At 52.8% G+C, this 12,854-nt stretch overlaps 5 protein-coding genes across 5 annotated transcripts; 1 reads left to right on the top strand and 4 right to left on the bottom strand.

The window, feature by feature from the left end:
- Nucleotides 1-258: 258 nt before the first annotated feature.
- Nucleotides 259-2,224, bottom strand: CORC01_08525 (ATP synthase F1; the record flags this gene model as incomplete). Its single annotated transcript, XM_022620155.1, has 7 exons — nt 259-950; nt 1,007-1,561; nt 1,616-1,658; nt 1,735-1,820; nt 1,897-1,918; nt 1,989-2,133; nt 2,214-2,224. 7 exons carry the CDS (start codon nt 2,222-2,224, stop codon nt 259-261), a joined length of 1,554 nt encoding a protein of 517 aa, XP_022473309.1.
- Nucleotides 2,225-3,125: 901 nt separating this feature from the next.
- Nucleotides 3,126-4,936, bottom strand: CORC01_08524 (ATP-dependent Clp protease; the record flags this gene model as incomplete). The annotated part of the gene is made up of 2 exons (XM_022620154.1): nt 3,126-4,215; nt 4,269-4,936. 2 exons carry the CDS (start codon nt 4,934-4,936, stop codon nt 3,126-3,128), a joined length of 1,758 nt encoding a protein of 585 aa, XP_022473308.1.
- Nucleotides 4,937-7,236: 2,300 nt separating this feature from the next.
- On the top strand, nt 7,237-9,724 carry CORC01_08523 (alpha amylase; the record flags this gene model as incomplete). The annotated part of the gene is made up of 8 exons (XM_022620153.1): nt 7,237-7,324; nt 7,377-7,501; nt 7,554-7,653; nt 7,706-7,818; nt 7,873-8,564; nt 8,616-8,951; nt 9,004-9,634; nt 9,686-9,724. 8 exons carry the CDS (start codon nt 7,237-7,239, stop codon nt 9,722-9,724), a joined length of 2,124 nt encoding a protein of 707 aa, XP_022473307.1.
- Nucleotides 9,725-10,273: 549 nt separating this feature from the next.
- Nucleotides 10,274-11,172, bottom strand: CORC01_08522 (cytochrome c oxidase polypeptide 5; the record flags this gene model as incomplete). The annotated part of the gene is made up of 3 exons (XM_022620152.1): nt 10,274-10,357; nt 10,438-10,631; nt 10,950-11,172. The coding sequence occupies 3 exons, from the start codon at nt 11,170-11,172 to the stop codon at nt 10,274-10,276; spliced, it is 501 nt and encodes a 166-aa protein (XP_022473306.1).
- A 1,125-nt stretch (nt 11,173-12,297) lies between these two features.
- Nucleotides 12,298-12,618, bottom strand: CORC01_08521 (uncharacterized protein; the record flags this gene model as incomplete). Its single annotated transcript, XM_022620151.1, has 2 exons — nt 12,298-12,470; nt 12,561-12,618. The coding sequence occupies 2 exons, from the start codon at nt 12,616-12,618 to the stop codon at nt 12,298-12,300; spliced, it is 231 nt and encodes a 76-aa protein (XP_022473305.1).
- Nucleotides 12,619-12,854: the final 236 nt, after the last annotated feature.

Raw genomic sequence — 12,854 nt, 5'->3', positions numbered from 1 at the left:
CAAACGACATGAGCTACAACCACCAGTAGAATATCACTTCTTGGAGAGCATGGCATGTCACTGGCATGGGGGGAAAACGGCTGAAGAAATAAGGAGATTCTCTCAACTACAAGAGGAATTAAGTAGATTTCTTGGTACACAGCTCACAAAAGAGACTTGGATTGAGCTAAGAAACCTCCCCGTTCCATCGTTCCTCTTCTATACACAGGCTTATCGCCCCAATCCTCGACGTCATCTGGTATTTTCGTCGCGAATCGTTTAGTTCTTCTCCAACTCCGCCAGAATCTTCTCACCCTTCTCCTTGGCCGAGGCGAAGTCACCGACCATGTAGAAGGCACCTTCGGGAAGGTTGTCACCCTCACCAGAAAGAATGGCCTTGAAGGAGGCAATGGTCTCCTTCAGGTCGACCAGCTTACCCTCGATACCAGTGAAAACCTGGGCAACGGTGAAGGGCTGGGACAGGAAACGCTGGATCTTACGGGCACGCTCGACGGTGAGCTTGTCAGCCTCGGAAAGTTCGTCCATACCCAGAATGGCAATGATATCCTGGAGGGACTTGTACTCCTGGAGAATCTGCTGGACGCGGGTGGCGGTGTCGTAGTGGTCCTGGCCGACAATACGGGGGTCCAGCATACGAGACTTGGAGTCAAGAGGGTCGACAGCGGGGTAGATACCCAACTCGGAGATACCACGGGACAAGACGGTGGTGGCGTCCAAGTGAGCGAAGGTGGTGGCGGGGGCGGGATCAGTCAAATCGTCAGCAGGGACGTAGACGGCCTGGACTGAAGTAATGGAACCCTTCTTGGTGGTGGTAATACGCTCCTGCATACCACCCATGTCGATGGCGAGGGTGGGCTGGTAACCGACGGCAGAGGGGATACGACCCAGAAGGGCGGACACCTCGGAACCGGCCTGGGTGAAACGGAAAATGTTGTCAATGAAGAGCAACACTGGAATTTTGTTAGCCACGGAATTCATCATTTAGGTTGGCGAATTCTCAACTCACCATCCTGTCCCTCCTCGTCACGGAAGTACTCGGCAATGGTAAGACCAGTCAGGGCAACACGGGCACGGGCACCTGGGGGCTCGTTCATCTGACCGAACACCAGGGCGACCTTGGACTCGCCGTCAAGCTGAATGACGGAAGTCTCCTGCATCTCGTGATACAGATCGTTACCCTCACGGGTACGCTCACCGACACCAGTGAAGACGGAGTAACCACCGTGGGCCTTGGCGATGTTGTTGATCAACTCCTGAATGAAGACGGTCTTGCCGACACCGGCACCACCGAAAAGACCAATCTTTCCACCACGAGCGTAGGGAGCGAGGAGATCGACGACCTTGATACCAGTGACGAGAACCTCGGCGGTGGTGGACTGGTCGATGAACAGAGGGGGCTCGGTGTGAATGGGGAGGCGCTTCTCGGTCTTGATGGGGCCACGCTCGTCAATGGGGTCACCAGTGACGTTAATGATACGGCCAAGAGTCGCGGGACCGACGGGAATGGTGATGGGGGCACCAGTGTCGGTGGCAGGACGGCCACGGACGAGACCTTCGGTACCTAGGGGGATTGTGAGTACGAGCGCAAGAAAACTTTTCAGGGGGGGATACTAACCGTCCATGGCAATGCAGCGGACGACATTCTCACCCAAGTGTTGCTGTACTGACGTGTCAGATGAAACTCGACTTTTGCTGTTTTGCAGTGAATATTTTCCCAGCCGCCGGGGTACGTACCGCGACCTCAAGAACCAGCTTCTGGTCGTTGTTTGTCGTCTCGAGGGCGTTGAGAATGGGAGGGAGCTTGGCGGTGTCGAACTTGACTGTATCTACGTGTCAGTATTGATGGGTTCGTGATGATCGAACCCCTTTGAAGGGGTTACTTCGGTGAATACGAACCGTCGACAACGGCACCAATAACCTGTTGGTTTGTTGTCAGTAACCGATATCGCCCTCGGGTTAGCGGAAGGGATGAGCAAGGCATCACTCACCTGGTAGATCTTTCCATCACCAACACCGGCAGTGCTGGCAAATCTGCTGGAGGCAGGGAATCTGAAGGTGGAAGGTCTGATAGCGCGACGGGAAGCGTTCGCCGCAAAGGAAGGGCGAGCCGCCCGGGCGAAGGAGGAAATGCCGCTGCGAAGGACCGGTTAGCTCAATTGGGGCCAATTGAACGCGAGACGGTTCAAAAATTCGATCAGGTAGTTGGTACCAACCTCTTGAACATCTTCACAGATGATTAAGGGCGACTTCGGATGGGAGTGGAGAGGTGATGGTTGAAAGTTGGAGGAGGACTTAGGAGGAAGTGAGCAGTTTTGCTCGGGATGTACGCTTCGTCGGTTAGAGCTTTGCTCGGGGACATCACGTGACCGGATATCGAGTAGGAAAAAATTACCTCGCTGCGCTAGTCTCAATTCGGCTGAGCTCCTCTCTCCGGGATACACCGGGTCCACGCTCGGGTTCAATTGGAGCACCCAGTCTGGGAGCTTCGCCCTCAGGAAATGACGGAAACTTTTTTTTTTTTTTTTGGCCTGGCTCGATTCCGCTCGAAGCTGTCAAACTTGGCCGTACAACCTGGAATTGAAGGATTCCACTCGGCGTGGGGACTGCGGGTGAATCTTGCAAATGTTGGGGCCTTGTTGCCTTTCCCAGGCTTTCCAGGCACTGAAGAAGAGAAAGGACTCCATTGTGGGCTCGCAATGCCTACGTGTCCCCGATCCCCCGGGTGATGAGAGCCTTCGCCCCCAGGTGCCAGCTTGCCCCTAGGTAGCACGCCTCAATCCCTTCCTCCCCGCCGACCATCGCCATGTCCGTCCGAGCCGAGGTGTCTCCGCCGACCACATCAAGCCTGCATTGAGTCTCTAATAATACCTAATTGACAACCAACTCCGCTCGAGAAGTTTCACCCAAGGACTTAAGCATCTACCTACAAATCATGTTGCAGCGATGAATTTTCATTTTTTGAGACCTGCAGAAGCATTATACGTTCAAAGAGTAGTATTGATCGGGCGTGAGTATATCCATTCCTGTGTGCGTCATTGATTCAACTTGCCACCTAGCCTACTGCAGTACTCCATGGCAACGGACATATGTCAAAAGGTATGGTTGTTAGTTGCCAGCGACAACGCTCATGCGCCACTTTGGCCAGCCTCGCGATACTGCTCAAAGGTGATATCACCTCCTGGCGAGCCAGGTTCAGAGTCCTCTTCGGCCATCCGCCGCTCTAGTTCCATGCGGCCGTCCTTGCCCCAGTATCCAGCTTTCTCGGTGCCCTTTACACACCCTTCGGTGATTAAGACATACGACATCGGCGCGTCGAAAATTGGTTCTGCCAAAACTCTTTCCATCTCCATCTTGAGGCCTCGGGCTCCAGTCTCGGCCTTCGCAGCTCGTTCGGCAATTGCGTATAATGCCTTCTGAGTAAAGTGTAATTTGGAAGGGTATGTTTCAAACAGAGCAGTATATTGTGCAACAAGAGAGTTGCGTGGCTCTGTCAAAACCCTGTAGAGATCGTTCAAAGACAGAGGACTAAGTGCACAGATATTGTGTACTCGGCCAATCAATTCGGGGATGAACCCAAACGCCTGTAGATCCACCGGTGTTGTGAGGTCTAAGGGAGTGTATGCTGATGCTGGCGCCTCGGGGTCAACATGAGGCAGATGCGAGAACGATTGGCGCGGCAAGTCGTGCTGATTGCCAGCGAGGCCATGTTTCCCTTTCAAATCCGAGCCGAAGCCCATGGAAGGCTTCGATACTCTCCGTACAATAAACTTGTCGAGACCAACAAAAGCGCCACAGAAAACAAACAGAATGTTTGTAGTGTCGATCGTGTACTGATCAACCTTTCCCTGGGGTGGGGTAGATTGAGGGGCTGACAATGAGTTCGAAGAGGTGTAGTTGGTTGTGATAGGCGGTGTCGATCGTGATGAGCGGTTGTCCTTGACGTTGATGGTAACTTTGGAGCCCTCAACGAGCTTGAGCAAAGCTTGCTGAACGCCTTCTCCACCGACGTCGCGACCGTTCATGCTCTCCCGCTTCGCCAGCTTATCAAATTCGTCCAGAACGATGATTCCCTGCTCTGTAGCTTTGATGTCGTAATTCGATTCGATCAATAGTCTTTCTACGCATGTCTCGACATCCTGCCCGATATAACCGGCCTGGGTGAAGCCATTGCAATCGGATATCGTAAACGGTACGTTGAGCTTCTTGCTAAGAGTCCTATCCCATGTTAGATTTCTGGCAGACCTTGAGGGCAATCAAACCAAGCTTACTCTAGTATGTACGTCTTTCCGACACCAGTAGGGCCAATGAGCAGCAGGTTACTTTTGTCAATCTTGACAGGAGGGGGGTTTGCAGGTTCTTCGGCAAGGTAGGACCCGTCGAAATCGGAGGACGACTCATAGCCCTCGTCCAGGTGTTTTGTAGATTCAGCATGGCCAGGAAACTCATCTTGGGGCCACTCGTCATCAGCTGGAAAGCGCTGGAAGACAGATTGACGACCTCGCTGACCTTGAACAGGATGGACATCACGCCTCTCAAGAACGTCTCTGTCTCGGGCATATCGCTGCCTCTCAGCCTTTTCCCTCTGGAGCTTCTCCTCATGTTCCTGATACCGTCTCCGCCGTACCCCTTGATAATGGTTGAAGATTGTGGAGCAGATCGTCTTCTTCGCTCGGTCTTGCCCTACGACATAGTCGTCTACGCGCTTCTTCAGATCTCGGGGATAAAACTGCGGAACTCCGAAGCTGTTCTTGTTGAACATGGGCCCGCGCCCAGTATCACTAGTCGGATCATAGCTGCTCGTGAAGCCAGAGTTGAAGTCCTGCGTACGTCTCGGTGCGGTTCGAGCAGCGGAGGAGGCGGAGAAGGTACGCTTGGCGCTTGAGAGGAGCAAGCATCGGGCGCATGTGTAGGCCTGTGGCCGCGAGGATAGAGCCATTGTTCCGGGTGCCCAGTCAAGGGACCATAACCTAAATGTCGGCGTGATTCTAGCCCGTCGGTCTCGGACTGTACCTTGGTATTCGGGACTTGTTGATGGTGATGACGGGGAGTCCGGTGACCGGAGGGGATGTCGTGAGCGTGTGGCTGGTCTGATAGATAAGCCGGATAAGGGACCTTGCTCAGAGCTGTCGGCGTTCATGTGGCCCGGATGCGGGGTTGAGGAGCTGGAGCTCCAGCACAACAGCGCTTAGGAGCGGCTAACATTGGGGAAAGCTACCAGCTCTTATCGAGCTCGTCCTTCGAGAGCCGTTTCTAGATTGCTCGACTTCCCAAAGTCAATTCCCATAGCATTGAAGCTTGCGTTAGCCTGATATACCCCGGCCGCGGTCACTGGCATATCTGAGGCTCTGACCCGTTCTGGAGTGGTATGTAATGAAGCCGGATCGGACATATTCGACGAGCTGTTCGTGCGCACGTACCTTAGCCCATGTCCTCATCCAAATCTGGGCTGCACATCGTATCTGTCCAAAAGCTGTCGATAATAGGCACTCAAAGGATGTTATGGCTTCCCGTTGAAGCTGGGAAACGAGGCGGCGCATCACACAACCGTAGCTGGGACCGCTGCTGAACAGAATCTGCTTGAAAGGCCTTTTTGGCAGCCTGGAAACCGCCGCCACCGCCGCCTGTAACGGTTTCCTAATGCGGACCGTGATAGCCAACGTCGGCCTACTTTACTCCAGCGTATTGTTTTTCTTGGACTTTGGGCCGTGTAGGTTGCCAGCTCATTTGGCAGAATTGTGGAGGAACGCGTTGGATAATTGCTGCATCTGGCATGATTCACTCGAGACTACCAAGTTGCGCCTCCAGCCCGCCCCCAGAGTTCATGTTGGCAGAAAAGCTCCACCACTGTGCGTTTGGCATGCAATTCTCACAGGACCCACGGCGTATTAGTGATGGCATTTGGCGATGATAACGAAATATCGGTCCCACTAATGCTGATGTTGATAACTCGTACTCGTCTCCCCTGTTCCTTAATCCTCTCCTTAGTGGTCACTGGAGGGTATTACCTATCGAAGTTACCCTCTTTTTCTCGCCTCGAAGGAGCAAGGTGTGAAAACCGGCAAACAGGCTTGCAACGCCTCCATCAGTTCATCAAGTGAGAAGACGGGGTTGCCGAGTAAATTTTGAGTACCTTACCAACGCGGAGTTTCAGCCGCTAAATGTGCCTCGACCTTCAGCGTCCCATTTTGCTTTGGATGTGCGCTGTGGGTGTGCTGGGGGCCAACCACCCCTGCCGGAGGTGGCGATGAGTCCAATCGACTGCACGGCGCCTTGGTCAGCCGTCTATTTGTTTGGACTCGGCTGGTGAATTTTTGTTGTTGAGACGTACGTATACAAGTGTCCCCAGAGAGGGGTTTCGCGTGGCGGCAGCATAATTTTTCTCGTTCCTACCTTGCGTTAGCGCCCTACCACTCCCGACGAAGCAGCAATTCTCGTTGAATTGATCGCGCCAGACCAACCATTATTAGAGAAACGCCTGGACCATTGTGCCGTGGTTGTTTCCTCCTATCGAGAGGCATGGGGTACCTTAGTTAGGTACGGGTACTGACCGGGCTGCTCTTGTGAAATGCGAGCTGCGTTGCCCCACGACGTCATACCACACACAGGGCCAACTCATATACCTTGAGATCTCCCTTCCCTCTTCGTCCTGTGATTTGGAAGGTTAAACCCATCCCAAGCTTATCCCGGCAGTGCGGGGGAACTATCAGGCAATCCAAACACACTGTCACTGACGTCCGCCCAAGAAAGCAATTAAATCACCTTTGCCTTTTTTTCTTCTCCCTTGCATTTCCCTACTCGACATCGATGACCGGACTCTTCTACACCGAACCCAACGCTTGATCGAGAACCCCAGACTTGTCCAATTCCTGAAGAGATTGGTCCCAATCTGCGCATTCCTTGCTTAGCTCCAGACCCCTACCGACCTACGTTAGGAAAGGCGTGAAATCACCATCTAGCTCAGGTACTTGGCTCTGCCGTCACATAGCTGTCCTACCTTACCTCACATCACCTTACCTCAACATTTTGCACGGAGAGCTTCCGTTGCGTCCAATCCACCCCCTCGCTGCCTCTTCCTTTCCCACCCTACCCTACTTCATACCACCGACCGTCCTTTGAACGACACCTGACGTACACTATCGTCCCTACTTTAGATCGAGTTCAGCTCAAACAACCGCGGCTCTGCCCCGCACCGTCAACTTCGTCTTACCACGACAAGCTCCATCATCATCAATCAACATGGCCGCTGTTGCCCAAAACTCTTCCAACTCCATCGCCCTGGACGGGCCGAGCGGCGCTGCCGACGGCTTTCCAACTGACGGCACTGGTAAACATCCTGGTATTATCCCCTTGCAGGACCATTGGCTTAAACATGTCAGGTGTTGTCAAGCTTGACCCCTGGCTGTCGCCCTTTCAGGAATCCTTGAAGAGGCGCTACTCCCGCGCTCAGGACTGGATCAAGAAAATCAATGATACTGAAGGTGGGCTTGAGAAGTTCTCCAAGGTAGGTCGAATGAGGTCATAGCTTCAGTCCAAGAGCTTAGTCGGGTTAATAGGGTACCTCAATCTTCGGATTCAATGTGGACCACGACAACAATATTGTCTATCGAGAATGGGCACCGAACGCCACTCAGGCTTTCCTGACTGGTGATTTTAGTGAGTTTCATTGCATTCCGGGCACTGGCCCCCGCTGATTAGGTTGCGACAGACAATTGGGACCGGAACTCTCATGAGATGAAGAAGAACAACTTCGGAGTCTTCGAAATTACTCTTCCCGCTACCAACGGCCAAGCTGCAATTCCTCACAACTCCAAAGTCAAGGTATGCTCATTTTGACAGTGCCTGTGAGACGTGATAGGGCTCATATGATTACAGATCTCCTTGCAACTCCCTAGTGGCGAGCGTGTCGACCGGCTGCCTGCGTGGATCAAATACGTGACGCAAGATCTGTCCGTATCTCCAGCTTACGATGCTCGCTTCTGGAACCCTCCTGCGGGAGAAAAGTACGAATTCAAGTACCCGAGACCGCAAAAGCCTCGCAGTGCCCGCGTGTACGAGGCCCATGTGGGAATCTCCTCACCCGAGTTGCGGGTTGCAACTTACAAGGAGTTCACCCAAAACATGCTGCCCAGAATCCGAGACCTTGGCTACAATGTTATTCAACTCATGGCAGTTATGGAGCATGCCTACTACGCCAGCTTTGGGTACCAAATCAATAACTTCTTCGCCGCTAGCAGTCGTTACGGGCCCCCGGAAGACCTCAAGGAATTGGTCGACACAGCTCACAGCATGGGAATTACTGTGCTCCTCGACGTTGTTCACAGCCATGCCTCCAAGAATGTTTTGGATGGACTCAATGAATTCGACGGCACTGACCACCAATACTTCCACGAGGGAGCACGTGGCCGCCATGAGCTGTGGGACAGCAGGCTATTCAACTACGGCCATCACGAAGTCATGAGATTCTTGCTCAGCAACCTGCGATTCTGGATGGACGAGTACCACTTCGATGGCTTCCGTTTCGACGGTGTGACGAGCATGCTCTACTTGCACCACGGTATCGGAACGTAGGTGCTAAACTTGCTTGAACCCACCAGTATCCTTGCTAACGACCACAGCGGATTTTCTGGAGGCTACCACGAGTACTTCGGGCCCGACGCTGATGAGGAGGCGATTGCTTACCTCATGGTCGCGAATGAGTTACTGCACTCCTTATATCCGGAAGCTATTACCATCGCCGAGGATGTTTCTGGTATGCCGGCTCTTTGTCTGCCGCTCTCGCTTGGTGGCGTTGGTTTTGATTATCGACTTGCCATGGCCGTCCCGGATATGTGGATCAAGATTCTCAAGGAGACGAAGGACGAGAACTGGGATATTGGCAACATCTGCTTCACTCTGACGAACCGGAGACATGGCGAGAAGACTATTGCTTACGCAGAAAGTCACGACCAGGCGTAGGTTTACCCCCTGTACGAAATCTATGACACTTGAAGCTAACTGAGCCAGGCTTGTGGGTGATAAGACTCTCATGTTCCATCTTTGTGATGCCGAGATGTATACAAACATGTCAACCTTGACCCCATTGACGCCAGTCATTGACCGCGGCATGGCTCTCCACAAGATGATTCGTCTGTTGACGCACGGCCTTGGCGGTGAAGGCTACCTGAACTTCGAGGGCAATGAATTTGGCCACCCTGAATGGCTCGACTTTCCGCGTGAGGGCAACCAGAACTCATTCTGGTATGCTCGACGCCAGCTCAACCTTACTGATGACAACTTGCTCCGATACCAAGCTCTGAACAACTTTGACCGCGCAATGAACACTACCGAGGCCAAGTACGGCTGGTTGGCAGCGCCTCAGGCATACATCTCTCTCAAGAACGAGAATGACAAGGTCATCGTTTTCGAAAGGGCTGGCGTGGTCTTCATTTTCAACTTCCATCCCACTGAGAGCTTCGCCGATTACAGAATCGGCATTGATGTGCCCGGTTCTTACAAGGTCATCCTCAACACTGACTCGAAAGAATTTGGAGGCCACGCACGGGTCGACGAGGGAACTCGATTCTTCACTACTGCTATGGAGTGGAACAATCGGAAGAACTGGACTCACGTTTACATTCCCAGCAGATCTGCCTTGGTACGATTTCCCTCCCCAAAGAACAGGACCTGTGAGACTAACAGTATGTAGGTGCTTGGCTTGGAGTCAGCCATCTCTCAGCACTCATAAGTTGTGCCGTAACAACGGAGAGAGATAGAGGACCATGGATAGTGGGAGATAAACGGAGACGAGGAAGGAAGGAGAAGGAGAAGTTACACAAACTAATCACAATTGTCATGAATTATGCAAAAGCACCTTGTTAGAAATTAAATCCGACAGATTTATCACATGTTCATTCCTCTTCCACACTGCCTTTCATACTGGGCTTGCCTTTAACCACCAGTGATGAACCGCTCTTCGACGTGTGAGCATTGAAAGAAATTCATAGAGCGATAAGGTCCAAGAGACAGGTGACCGAGCAGGACTTGCGTAGTAGTTTAATAGTAGACTTCTCGTCGATGGCATCATGGCAGAGTTGTAAAGAAACAAATGGAAAGGTGCTTGGAATTCAGCTCTTTTAGTACAGTATTTACACCAAGCAGATGGTTGTCCTCGAGTCACGTCGCAAGCCCCCCAGCCCATGCCAGCTCTACTAGTAGTCATTTAATACATGGGCACACTGCCATGGTCGAATTGTGATTGTGATTCTAAGAGACGATAGGGAAGGAAGGATATCGATTAAGCCTTGGGAGGAGACTGGACCATGCCCTTGCCAGAGTAGCCCTCGGAAGAGAGACCAGTGAGGGGGTCGGAATTTTGTTTCTGGACGCGAGCAGTGTCAGCCATTGAAGTGTGGTGACTTGTCCGCGATAGATGAGGACTGGGAGCCGCTGTCTACATACCTTGAGGAACTCGTTGGAAGCCTCCTGGTACTCCTTGGTCATGGTGTCGGGAGCAGGGCCGGCGAACAAGCGGACGGTGGAGAAGATGGCCAGGCTGGCAGCGACGGCGGCGATGACGCCCCAGAAGACGCGGCTGGTCTCGCCGGCAGGGGTGCCGGAGCGGGGGCCGTGAGGGCCGAAGGCGATCCAGTAGGCTACATGAGACAATTTGCGTTAGTTTTCTAAGGTTCTTGAGTCCTTTTCCCACAGTTCCTTGTGACGCAATGCATATGCACAGGGATGGGGGGGTATCATGCGAATCGGCGTTGCATGTCGGGCATCAAAAAAAAGTCAATTGAGGCGTCGGATGGCATATATAGATGCCGCACTCGTGCAATTGATAATTGCCGATAGATGATGGAGAGAAGATCTTCTCCTGAGGGACTTCCCTCAATGACTCCTCCATCCCCTCTCTTCCCCTTTCGGCACATCGGATCATGTTTCCTCGACGGATAATGAAAGAGTCAACGCACCAGCCTTCTTCTCCTGAAGAGTAAGCTCAGCCCAGGGGCCCTTCATGCGGTCTCTCAGGGCCATCCAGAGATCGGCCTGCTCCTGGAGTGGCATGCCCTCCCATCTCTTCTCGATGTTGGCGAGCGTAGGGTTGGAGATAGCGTGGGTGGAGGCGGCGCGGCGGATGACGGCGGACTGGGCGCGCAGGCCGGTACGGGCCAGGGAAACGGTCGGGCGCAACATTGTGTCGGTTGTTATCTGGATTGTCGGGGCAAAAGTCGAAATCGCTAAGTGGAGGGTCGAGGTCGAGGAGAGCTCGGTTGAGCGATTGGGTCAGGGCGTCGCGGGGGGGAGGGCGGGCTTGGAATTCGTGATGGGCGTCGAAAAGAAAGAAGAGGGTTTTTTAGCTACCTAGAAGTTCCGGGCAATCGTATGATTGGAATTTCGATTGCAATACGCCGGCTGCGACTGGGTGATTGAAGGATCACGTGATACATTTGTGGCCTGTGCGGCGGCCATCCCTCCAATGGAATCGGATGCTGGGCCAGGAGGGCGGGCCACGGGGGGTGTTACCGGTTCCTTCACCTCGGTGTCTGGGCTGACGGGAGCTTTGCGGGTAGGTAGCTCCAGTCTATGCTGCTTGCTGTCACCTTCAGTGCTGCAGGCTCGGTTGTCGGCTCATTCCGAATACCGCCGTTGCGCCGTTTGACCGGGATCGCAGTTGCTTCGGCTTATGATCTTGTATCGACGGTGCAAATGCGACTGGAGGATTGCTCAATTATTTGAGCATCTTGCAGAGATTTTGTTGCTTCCGTGTTCTACTATTTCCTGTACTCAATTGGCCGCAGCATCCGAACGGTTCTGTGGTAATATAACTTTGACATCACGGCGCATCTCGGCCGAACGAAGTTGATGACCGTCATCCTTCGTGCAACCCAGTCATTTCAACCAATGAGCGCATTCTTTCCTAGTCGCGCACTCTCCACTTGGAGTGCTCTTCCATTATTGAATGCTTGATACCTTATTGTACAGTTTAGTGTAACAACCACGTCATGCTCTCTGGTGTTATCAAATATCCTACGGCCACTCCTTCATCCCGAGTCGCATGCTTCCAAGTGAGAGAAGTTCTCTGAGGCTTGAAGACGAGCTCAGAAAGTGACCAACCAGCTCTGCGAACAGTTTGTTCGTTTGCCCGTTATGATTCCCATGCACACAAGCTCCCATTCTTGGAAGAGTTCTCACGGTCTCCGAAGTATGAGATGTGTTTGTGGTGGACATGGATACTTTTGTCGCCAGAAGGTAAGCTATATTAGGGCAGTCCGGAAGCTCTTTGATGGATTATTTGTTGAGTCGACGTCGTTCTGAACTTCAAGATTTCGGTCTCCAGTTCTCTGTACCCGCGCCAGCTTGAGATGTTGTTTGGTTCGAGGTCTGCAATTCGGAGGTCTTCGGTTCACCAGACGAGAAGGTCTTGGGTAGTTGCTGGCTTTGCTCACGCAGCTTCTGCTGCCGTTCGAGCTCAGGCTTCAGCGTGTAGTTAGCTGGTACAGTTAGTGACTGTTGAGTCGGGCTAAAGAACTTTCATCTGGTGTCGAGTAGTTGGCGGTTGGGGGGGTTGGGGGGTTGCATACTGATGGAAATGCCTGCTACCACAGCTACGACGATGGGCACAACGTTTCTGAAGCTCATCTTGAGGGTTTTGACTGGCTTAGAATAGTAAGATTGTTCGAAGTATGCCACGAGCACTGCTCTTATGCTAGGCTGCGGCTACTCTTGTAATTGAGAGTAGACAGCGGCTGTGATGTAATCATCGGGATAGCTCGCGGTCGGTCGCCCAAAATTCGGGACCGGCCGGGGCCCGTGCGCATGCTCAGTTGACGGACGACGTACACTACCTCCAGGCACGGATACTGGAAGGTTGGTGA

The sequence above is a fragment of the Colletotrichum orchidophilum genome, assembly GCF_001831195.1.
Source record: "Colletotrichum orchidophilum strain IMI 309357 chromosome Unknown Scaffold_73.1, whole genome shotgun sequence".
Classification (NCBI taxonomy): domain Eukaryota; kingdom Fungi; phylum Ascomycota; class Sordariomycetes; order Glomerellales; family Glomerellaceae; genus Colletotrichum; species Colletotrichum orchidophilum.
Note: the sequence above shows the minus strand (reverse complement) of the source record. Positions and strands in the feature narration are given on the sequence as shown.